At 43.1% G+C, this 11,495-nt stretch overlaps 1 protein-coding gene across 2 annotated transcripts; it reads right to left on the minus strand.

The window, feature by feature from the left end:
* Positions 1 to 6,553: 6,553 nt before the first annotated feature.
* LOC147889724 (pentatricopeptide repeat-containing protein At1g06140, mitochondrial-like) lies at positions 6,554 to 11,257 on the minus strand. 2 transcript variants are annotated; one of them, XR_015542825.1, is made up of 3 exons: positions 10,911 to 11,257; positions 7,965 to 10,820; positions 6,554 to 6,833 (listed from the first exon to the last, which is right to left on the minus strand). XR_015542825.1 is itself a non-coding variant. In XM_087391137.1 (2 exons), the coding sequence occupies exons 1-2, from the start codon at positions 10,989 to 10,991 to the stop codon at positions 8,679 to 8,681; spliced, it is 2,223 nt and encodes a 740-aa protein (XP_087247263.1). In that variant the 5' UTR covers positions 10,992 to 11,257; the 3' UTR covers positions 7,896 to 8,678. The 2 variants fall into 2 exon arrangements, 1 of the variants encoding a protein (XP_087247263.1); XM_087391137.1 differs by lacking the exon at positions 6,554 to 6,833 and having other exon boundaries at positions 7,896 to 10,820.
* Between the last annotated feature and the right edge of the window lie 238 nt (positions 11,258 to 11,495).

An 11,495-nucleotide genomic window follows, 5' to 3' on the forward strand; every position in this document is an offset into this window, starting at 1 on the left:
ACAAGCTACCCACAACATCATCAAAATTTAGTACTCCACTAGGCGCAGAGTTACCGCCACAACAGCTGTACAAAAGGTATCCCATGAGGATGGCAATGAACACAAGAGGAATATTGCCTTAGTCTCTGCATCAAATTCATCTTATGAGCGTAAAGCTGGCTGAAAATAATATTGAATTCATTCAAGTGAGAAGCAATGGAGACCCCTTCCTTCATCTGCAACTCAAACAACCTCTTCATGAGGTTAACTTTATTGGAGGTAGTTTCCTTCTCATAAGTGGCACATAATTCTTCCACAAATCTTTCGTAGTCTACTCATTTACTACTATGAAATAGATTGACTATGCAAGATGAAGTCTAACACTAGACTTTTCTAATGCATCCAACTCATTCCAATCATCCTCAAACATATTTGCAGACTTAGCTCCGATTCCTGTCCCATCAAACGTTTTAATGTTGGAAAACTCCTTTTCAAACATGGAAGAGGATGCCATGATACAAATGAAACAAAATCCCAAATGCTAGTACTTGCAAGAGAGAAATCACACCAAATACCAGGTGCACCCAAATATGTCTGCCTTAATGAAGGATAGTGTCACCAAAAATCAAGGCTCAAAGCATCAAAATGCATCTGACTCATGTGCATATGCTATGCATCCATATAAGCAAATATGGTCCAAAATAAAATGTCAACCTTCAATGACAAAATAATGGCAAACCCAATGCCAATAAGAGCCAAATGCCTCAAGCATAAACACATTCCATGGACATAAGTGTTAATAATGTCTCATACAAGAGAGCATAGCACTATGAGTGCATCAATTACAATGTGTCAAAGCTCTCTCAGCATAAAATAGCATCTGTGTGCTAAACGTCCATCAATAAAGCATCCCACAAGGCAATCTGGCCTGTCAATGTGTCCAACAAGGATCACAATGCATCCAAATGGCCTATAAAGAATCCACTACAACCCAAGAGTGCACATGGCTTAGATTGCAACCAAAGTGATTTGCATAAGGTATATCCAAAAAATCACGGCCCCATGGCAATGAGTGCTAGTGAAAATAGAAACTGGAATGTCTCAAAACACGGGCATCACTGCATAATCAGACTTAGCCAGACCATTTGCAAATATCTCTCTTCTACTGGAACTCCAAAATCCTAACTGATGAATGGGAAACGGGGAGTCAACCTTTGTAATTGACCTAGAATACAAAAATCAAAGATTTGAACCTTCGAATGGATTTTTTATAGAGAAACAGGCGATTCGGTATCTCAGAGAGACGGAGCTTCTCTAGATCATCATGCAAGAGTTGATAGGTAGCGGTTTTTGGGCCTGTGGAATGCAATGGAATAGACGGTTTTGAAAACCGTGGTCCTAATCACCGGGTCCAACACATTGGCCAAAAGATGTTTCTGCAAACAGACCTGTTTATAAACACCACCGGAGTGCAAATGATGAGCAACACACAAGTTTTAGGACCTCCCGAGTCCACCGGAACTAACAGATTAATGAATGGTTGCTTCAAACTTGAGTTTCAACACATTGGCAGAAAAACGTTGAAGTAGAGAGAGTGAGTCAGAAATCCAACAAAATGATGAAAAATTCAACAATGAAGGTGTTTTTGAACTCCCAATGTGCAATGGGACCAAAAGCAGGAAATAGTTTCCTCTACAGGTTATTCCGGACTCTCAGTAGTCAGGGAATCATCAGAAAATGTCTTCTTTGCTCCAAAACCACTTAGAGAACTTTCCAAAGGTTTCTGCACACTAGGATGCAGGTAAAGTCAATCAACAGAGCTGCAACATCAGACTTCGGGCTCTAGGCTCACATCCCGGCCTCAACTAGAACACCCGCACTTTGATACTAGTTCAGAGATCTCAACAACAGAAGCAGAATGGAAGAAGGTGAGAGAGAGGGAGAGCCAAAAGGGAGAGCCACACAAGTTTTGGTGGGTGCATAAAACCCTAATCTTCTATTTAATTCATATATATATGTGTTTGAGTATTATACATACTCAAAGTTAAGGTACAGTGGCCTTTAACGCCCACAGCAAGCACACAGGTAGTATGACATTTTGGTATGTACTTGTTATTAATTTATGCCTTTATAGCATGCTATGGAGAGAATCTGCTCTTCATATATTTCAGGTAATGTGATATTGGAAGGAATGAGCCTTCTTTGAAAGCAAAAAGGGAAAGTGTGGGTGCTTCTTCAAATCTCGAACGTAGATTGTTGTAAGCTGATTATAGACAAGGTGTACCGAAGCCAAAAGAGTACTTGCTTGAGAGCTCAGTGAGAGTTCATGGTCTAGGTTATCTCGAGATATTCTTGGGATTTCATTTATCGAGGTGGTTCTTTTATTACAGACCTTGCCAAAGGAAGGATGGGTTGAGACAAACCCTTAAGAGCATGGTGCTTGAAAGACTCCAGGTTATTCACTCATTATGAGGGGGACAAATGGAACATGATGGCTAGATTGGCTCGATTTTGAAGACAGGAACGTGACTAAAGATGGTGGTGCCATCTGGTGCTACCTTGGATGGACCTATCTACTAAGATGGTTTGATTGTGTAGGACCAGACTTGGAGAAGAAAGAGCCATTGGTTGGAAAGCCAAGAACCGAAATCGACACCCATCATGGGAGCTACTGGGGCGATGTCATCGATGTGTTGGCATTGGTCCAAGATGTGTTGGTGAGAGGAGGTGTTGGAAAGTCCCCACCCCACTTGTAAGCCTCCAATTGAGGAGAGCGTGGGGGAAGGAGACTTAGGGCAAAACATGCCCAGAGAAAAGAGAGAGAGGGGCCCCCCACATGGGCAACACCTCACAGCACAATGTGGCAACGCGTTCTCAGAAAGTAGGCGCCTATGTGGAGAGCCTGAGTGGGTAGGAAAGCAAACTACATCAGTTGTTGCAGGCCTTGGTTATGGCACACGAGTGCATATGGGATAAGTCCCATGGTGACACATGGCACTCATGCATGACTCACACATGAACTAGTACTAGATCTCCTAGTACTACATACCAACACTTCACATCAGCACACTCTTTGGCTAGGATATCTCCAATAGTCAAGTCTTGACAACTGCGTGGGATTTTGCCAAACATATCCTTCGTGTTAAATCGCTAAGAACCACATCAATCAACATTCCGTTTTCATGGATGGGATCCACCTCGTCTGAACCTTGGTAGCAGAACAACATTGAGTCCCATGCTGTAGTTGACATCGCTTGGAAAAAAGATCGTGTGTGTGTGGAAGACAAAAGCCAAAAACCCCTTTTGCATAGTGAAAAGACAAAAGAGTGAGGGTAAAGGATAGACATAGAATTTTATGGAATTAAGGAAGAGTTTAAGTATGTAGGTAAAACACCTACGAAATTGCATAAAAAGTATATAAGAGTTTTGATAAGAAATGACAATAATGTTGTTGCAAAAAAAATTGTAAAAAATTAGAGCTTAGTAAATTCCTGAGCATCTCTTTTATTGAAGGGGAGAGTCTGCATACTTGTGCCACCATCCAACAAGAAAACATGATAAGAACTAGCTTAAATTTAGTTGGGAAGACATGTGTCATAAACACTCTTCCCTTGTTATTGGGTTCACAATAAGATAGAAGCTTAACCAAAAACTTAAGCAGCTCATAGTAAAAGTAAGAGAGTTAATGGATGTGTTTAAAGAGTGTGACTTGGAATGAAAAATAGGAAAAGAATGGAGGGAAATAGATATGTGTATGAGTGAGAGTTTTCAATGTGGAGAAAAAAGGTTACGACAGTGCATGAAGGAGGATCATGGAGCAAACAAGGTAGAACTAAAGATGAATAAATAGATTAAAAAGAACAATAGAGTGAAGTAGGGTAAGAGATAGGAGAACAAAGAACTTAAAGGGAGAAATAAAAAAGAAATTAAGGGGTGATAGGTTAATGTGAGGGCAAAAGTTTGAGGATGACAATAAATAAGAGGGAGAAATGAAAGAAAATAAAAGGGAAGTAGGGGGTAAAGGATGAGAAAATAGCAATAATGAAAAGCTAATGAAAGAGGTAAGAATATATAGAGTAAATTAAAAAACTTAATTAACTTGAAAGAACTTAGTAATTGAGCTAATTAAAGTTAAAGACACTTACAGGGGGGTTAGAAGGTGAGATTTGAGGGGAATTAGAAGAGAATTTAGAAGAGAGAATTCAAAAGAGAAATATAAATAGAGAAGGGGGAAGGGATTAGGCACATTAGACACATTGAATTAATCAATGAAAAATAGCAATAATGATAAAAATAATGAGTAAAAGTAAGAATAAAGAGAATAAGTTAAAAAAGCTTAATTAACTTGGAAAGAACTTAGTAGATGAGCTAAATAGAGTTGTAAAAACTTTAAAAGGAGGGTTTGAAGGTGAGTTTTAAGATGAATTAGAAGGGATTTTAGAAGGGAAAGTGATTTTAAAAGGGAAAGTTGTGGGCATTCAAAAGCCCTGTGGCCCCCCTCCTTACAAATATAACACTTGTTGGCATCATAAAGAATTTGCTTTTCTTCATCTAACATACGGGTCGGGACTCGCCTCTGTGCTGCAACAAACTTTGCCTTCATGGCTTGCGAGAACTTTCTGAACTTCTTAGGAGATTCCGTCTTGCTGCCCTTTGACCTCGATGACTCCTGTGAGCTATCTTTGAACCCAGAAACTTTGCCTTGTATTAGTGCATAAGCGGTAGTGGCATTCTCAACCAACTAGGACAAATTGGTTAGAGACTCTTATCTTCGTGCAGTAGTCCCGAATCTCCTTTGGTAACCTGCAACAATACCTTTCAATTTGCTTGGACAGCGGTACATGTTTGTAAGAATTCACTAGCAACAAGGCTTCCCAAAACTTCTTATTGTAGTCCCAATTTCTACAATTTGCAACATCTAACTTGTACCAAGTGGTTATGATATCTACCTCGAAAGTGATAGTGAGCCATGCTGCTGAGAAAACCTTTCTGAATTCAACCCGAGTGGTAGGTGCTCTACCTTGCAAGAGGAGGTTGGTCCACCATTGGAATGCCCTTCAAAAAGGTGGCCGCCTTTCGAACTTTGGAAGATTCTATAAAGTGTCCGCCTGAGTAGCCAGCATCAAACTGTTGCACGAATGTCAAAGCCTTCAATCTGTCTTGCATCCCATTGAAGGTCTCAAACTTTACAATTGCCCCTCCCTCCTTGTAATCTTCAATTTGCCTTTAGGGGTGAGATTGTCATAGACGGGGGGCTGTAAAAAGGATGGAGTCATCATTGCTCCCGCATTTTGAGCCATTCCACCCGTATCCATGGTGGGGTTAGGCACTCTAGGTCCCACTCCTTGCATTCGTGGCATATTCCAAGTATTGCCCATCGTCCCAAGCATTCCTGTCTGCATTCCAAGTTGCATCCCAATGTTCGAGTACATCATATTGGCATTTGCAAGGGGCATTCCACCCATCATAGGTTGCTGGAAATTCTGCATTCCGGGCTGCATGTTGCCCATGAAGCTGCTTGGCATTCCAGGTCCCTTTGCGGGCGGTGCCACCATTGCCTAAAAAACTGATCCCCCTCCAAAATATCCTGGATGCATCGTGGGCTGAGGAAGGGCTTGTTGTCCTTGATTGACTGAATGAAAGTTATTGGCATTACCCGCTACAGGGGTGATCGTGGGCATCTCTAAAGGCTGTCCACTGAAAGAAACACGCTTGAGAGTTCTTATGCTTCTTATGTTTCTTTTGAGTTATCTTTTTGCTTCCAGGGGCCCCACTGTCCTGCTGCTCATCACCTCCACTGATGATGTTCTCCTCTTCAAAACTCTCTGATGCTCTGCCTTCCTCTTGCCCCTCTTGCTTGAAGATGGTTAACGACCTCTCACGGTGTGACATGCTTGCTGAGATTGATGGCTATAGTAACAATTGCAATGAAGGTGTCTTTTACCCGACACTACCAAGGCTCACCTCTGTAGGAAGATGGTAACTATCTCGGCAATGGAACCACTGTAACCGGCCTTCAGTAAACAAAAGGGCAACTCACTCATAAACTTCATAAATAGCCACAATACATGCTTCAATCACTTCAACCACTTAGCAAAACTTAGAAATAAACTAGAATGCCCCTGCTTAGTGAAAACGGTACACAATGCACCCACTGGCCCCAAATGCCTTGGCACCCCTTACAGTATTTATTTAATGCTTCTGAATGAAAATGCTTTACACCAAGGGTTCACCCCTGCACTCTTCCTCTTTGCAAATCCTCTGTCTTCAAGGCATTTAATCCAAGTGCACCACTAGAATACCAATTGGCAAGACATACTCAAGCATCCACTTGTGACTTGCCCCAACTGAGAGGCATTCAAGCATCCAAACCATTGGCAAATTGAGCTCAAAGCAGCCTCAAGGCTATCACATGCATCCACACTGTCCTTAGGCCTTCCACAGGAACACCCTTGCCTTTGGGTGTTTGCTCGAACCTGAAAGGACTGCAAACAACACACATGCACTGCAAAAAGCTCCAAAGAAAGAAATACCAGAACCTGGAACCAAGTCCCGCTATCTATGGCAGAGGGGCGCAAGCTCCTTCCTCGCGCCTATTCTCCGTCTAGGATCCCTGCAAGGTGCAGGAGGCTTCCAGCTATCGGGAGAAGAGAAAAATGAAGATAGAGAGCGGAAGAGGGGCGAGAAAAGGCTGGAGAGGACCACAGGTATGCAGATCTGTCCAAGAGCCTCAACACCGGGATCCGTACCTTGAATCCTTGCTACCACCAACCACTTACAGTAGCCTCGAGGGTCGCACCCTATTCCGTACTCTGTACATACTGCAATAAATGCTCCGTACCCTGCCTCGAGATCTGCACCAACAGTCGTACAGCACCTTAGGGAGCGTTCCTGTAGCAAGACTACCTCAAAAAACGTGCAAAAGGGGAAGGAGCATCTAGAGCAGAAGCAAACAGCAGCAAGAGCAAAGAAGATGCAACGAAAACTGCAGAATGAGCTTCTGCTAGCCTCCAAGAGGGTGAGGGAAGAGAGATGGTAGGTGCGGAAAGGGCATGCACCTACATGCATGACACTTGGCCCTTCATTAAAGTTCTAACCACCATACCAAGGACAATGTTGGTTGTCAGACCCCTCTTTAAAGCCTTTTTCCTTGCCCCTAAGACCTAGTGGTGCACCTAGACTTTGCCCCTAGGAACTTCTATGAAGCGTGCACTTCCTCTAGCCAGTCCCTCATGGCCAACTTAACCATGGTTAACCCCCATCACTTTTCAGGTCCTCATGACAGCAAGCAAGGGAACATGGATGACTATCACTTTGGGGGTGCGAAGTCAACTCACAGCACATGCATGCGAGGGCCCGTTGTGAGGTATCTTGAACGCTCCCCATTGGGTCCATTGTGCCGTTTTAGCCCCTTGCAGAGTGCCATACCAGAACTGGCATAATGCATTGGCCCCCTTTCGGAGTAACATACTAGAACAAGCATTCTGCCCGCCCGTGGGGGGCCAATCTCAAGCATTGGAACTGTGCGGGATCCGTGTCTTAGGTTTTACTACTAAGTGTTGGAAGGGGTATCTAATATATGCTTTCCTCTCTTCCAAAATAGTCAAATATGCACTCTCATTCAAATGCGACGTAGGGGACCTCTTCGAATGCTTGAATTTCAAGCATTCAACATCTTGAAGTATGAAAGATTCCACCCCAATCATGCGTATATCTAGATACAGGCCTCAATACGGTTCTGATAATATATTCGAAAATATGATCTGAGAAAGAGACACAGACAAACAGCCACCGATGTAAATGTCCAAGAAAGAAATATGACAGCTTAGGGTTAGGTCCCTATTTGCCTTTTCGAGTCCCCTATGGACTTCATAAACTAATAGACATATCATAGTGCAATTACAAACTTACTCAATAAGGCTGGTAATACAAGTTGTTAACTTGCAACTCTTCTATAACAATCCCAGCGTGCAGGAAAGAAATACCTTTTTCCCACCAATCTTGGGAGGCCTAGATGTGTTCTGGGATTTGCCTGATAACTCATGATTGTAGCCTTCACATGTGCACATATTCTGCCGACCACCTCTGATTCACCCTCAACTATAGCCATGACCAAAAGCGCCTCATGATTGGCCATACTCAAAAGTTTGGCCATGGCCAAGGGACACTTAGACGGAAGCCCTTTTTGCATAGTTGCACATAATATTCTGCTGATGCTTAATCTTTGTTATGATACCAATGACCTTGCAACAATCATCACAAACCCACAGACTTTTCATGATATGTATGAGAATCCCTCAAATGCATTGATCAAGGCACAGGCTCAATGTGCCAGCACAGAGGTGCGTTTCCATCGTCACAAAATTGCTTTAACATACAGTCCATACCAAGAAGAAATCCATCCTCCATTTTGGGGAAAAAAATAATCAGAGCTTTGCATCAATACCTTTTATTTTGCATGTTACCTATCCCCATCACAGATGTGTGCACCATTCTGCCAAGATTACTGGACAGTTACCTTACACAAGAGTTGGAACCCTGAAACAGACTGCAAATAGCCAGTTTTTTTCCTTTTTCAGCACCCTTGCTGGTAACTGATCATTGTATGCAATTTCGCAGCACGTGTACGAGGTTCCCTTTTTGGGGGGAAGAAAAGATCAGTCATGAAGGTTTAAGATTTCTCATAGACCTTAACATGGCTACATGTGAGCCTCCGCATATATGTTTGATATCAAGACATATGCCGCAGAAAGATTTTCATTTAATCTCACAGCGCTTTCAAATGCATGTAGTGCAACGTCTACATTCCTCCACTTCTGACAAGCGCTCAACAAGGTTAACCATACAACGGCATTAGGTTGGTAAGGCATCTTCTCCAACATCATCACTGCCTCATCCACTTTGCCTGCACGGCTAAAGAGATCGACAACGCAATTACAAAGCTCAGGAGTTGGGAAAATGCGATATTGTTTGGTCATAGCCTGAAAGTACTTCTGGCCCTTCTCCACTAGACCCACATGACTGCATACAGTGAGAACACTAAGAAACGTGATCCTGTTTGGATCTATACCTTCTCCCCTCATTCTGTCACACAAACAAAACACAAGGTCACTCTCACCCTGACGAGCATATCCTGCAATCAATGCATTCCATGTTACAACATCCCTAATAGGGAATGCATCAAACACCTGTTGGGCATCTACCATGCTCCCACATTTTGCATAAATGTCAATAAGACTGTTTGCAACAATTGAAATAGTCTCAAGCCCAGCTCTGATAATTTCAGAATGGAGCTCCTTTCCAGTTTCCAGAGCTGCAATGTTGCTGCATGCTTTCAGGATGGCAACAAAGGTCAAGCTAGTCTGTGACAAGCCTTGCTCTTGCATCTGCGCATAAATTCTAAAAGCCTCCTCACTGCCTTCTTGCTCAGCATACCCCAAGATCATAGAGGTCCATGTAACCACGTCACGGTATGGCAATTCGTCAAAGACCCACCATGCATCCTCCATACACCTACATTTCACATACATATCAAGCAAAGTGGTTCCCACAAATATGTCCGACTCAAAACCACCCTTTATAACTTGGCAATGGATGGTCCTACCTTTCTCCAAGCATACTCTTTCCACAAGCTCCTGATCAACTTGCTTCTCGTCTTCTGGCGCTGCCAGGCTACTGCAAGCTTTCAATGCACCAACAAAACTTCGATCATCTGGTCTGATGCCTTCCTTTTGCATACGTGCAAACAAATCCAAAGCTAACGCAGCCTTTTCCTGCTTGATATACCCCAGGATCATGGCAGTGCAGGAAACCACATTACGATGGGACAATTTGTCAAAGACATGCTGCGCATCTTCCATGCTACCACACTTCATATACATATCCACCAAGGTGGTCCCAACAAACGCATTTGACTCAAATCCACTCGTTACTACTTGGGAGTGCATGTCTCGACCTTCCTCTAGGCATCCAACAATCACAAATTCCCCATCAACTTGTTTCCCCTCTTTCAGTATTGCCAGACGACTGCAAGCCTTCAATGCACCAACAAAAGTTAGATGATCTGGTGTAACATCTTCTTTTTGCATTTGTACATACAGTTTCAAAGCCAACGCACCCTCTTCTTGCTCAGCATACCCCAGAATCATGGCGTTCCAGGAAACCCCATCACGATGAGGCAATCTGTCAAAAACATGCCGTGCATCCTCCATACTCCCACATTTCGTGTAAACATCAACCAAGGTGGTTCCAACAAATATGTTTGACTGAAATCCACTCTTTAGTACTTGGGAGTGGATGGCTCTACCCTTTCCTAGGCACCCTATCTTCACAAATTTTCCATCAACTCGCTCCCCCTCTTCTAGTTGTGCAAGGCTGCTGCAAGCCTTCAAAACACTGACCAAAGTTCGAGCACTTGGTTGGACACCTTGTTGATGCATCAGTGCGTAAAATTCCAAAGCCAGCGCACCCTCTTCCTGTTTCGCATATCCCAAGATCATAGTGTTCCATGTTACCACATCGTGCATTGGCATGTTATCAAAGACAAGGCGAGCATCCATCATGTTGCCACGGTTTGCATGCATATGCAGTAAATTGTTTGTCTTAAACAGTGGAACCTCCTGTAAACGTTCTACCGTAGAGCCATGAATTTCCATGACCTCATTCACCTGAGGCAACCTCTTGTAGACCAAGGAATGACTGCCACTTTGAACATTGTCCCCGCCAATCATCCTTGGCGCCCTCTTTTCTGACTCTTTAACCCATTCTTGCATCTTCCAATCTTTAATTCCAAGGGCTTTCTTAGTACAATCATGCCTGAAGTCCATGGGATAGAAATCATCCTGAAAGTTCAATCATCCAAATCGTGAGGCAATAAACGCTATAAAAGGGGGAGTATACGATTTTGAGAATCCCTACACCTTGCCACTTACTTTTCGGTTTCTCCCAGCCGACCATTGGGTGAGATTTGTAAAATAACCCTGCGAAAATCGCTCTGAACGGAGTTGATCCATGGATGGCTCATTACTCAACTCTTACACTATTGGAAGAGGCGGACAAAAGCGACACAATTGAGGTCGGAAGCAGCATTCGCATCCTGCAGTTGAATCCATGGACGTGCCCCTGGGTAGTTGGAAATGGCAAAGCCAATGCGCCCATTTGGAGCTCAGGAAGGAAAGGCGATCGGATACCTCAAGGAGGCGATCGGACTACACAGGCGATCGGACTACACAGGCACTCAAGATGAGCTCCACTGTCATGTGCGCCTCAATCCGATTACATCCGGCAGGAAACTTTCTTGATGAAATGAGAATTAGATAGCTATATTGACTCGAGAGTATGTTTTATTTGAATTTCGTAATTTTAGCATATAGCTACATCTTTTGATTTTAGAAAATTAAAATTTGCACACCTCAATTTAAATATGGCAACTTTGCATTGGGCATATAACACTTTGCATTATGCACATAGTACTTTGCATTTAGTAGATAACCACATATTTTGGTGGGGGAGGGTTG

This window comes from Dipteris shenzhenensis, chromosome 20 (assembly GCF_047967505.1).
Source record: "Dipteris shenzhenensis isolate YYH24624 ecotype China chromosome 20, Dip_SZ_1.0, whole genome shotgun sequence".
NCBI lineage: Eukaryota > Viridiplantae > Streptophyta > Polypodiopsida > Gleicheniales > Dipteridaceae > Dipteris > Dipteris shenzhenensis.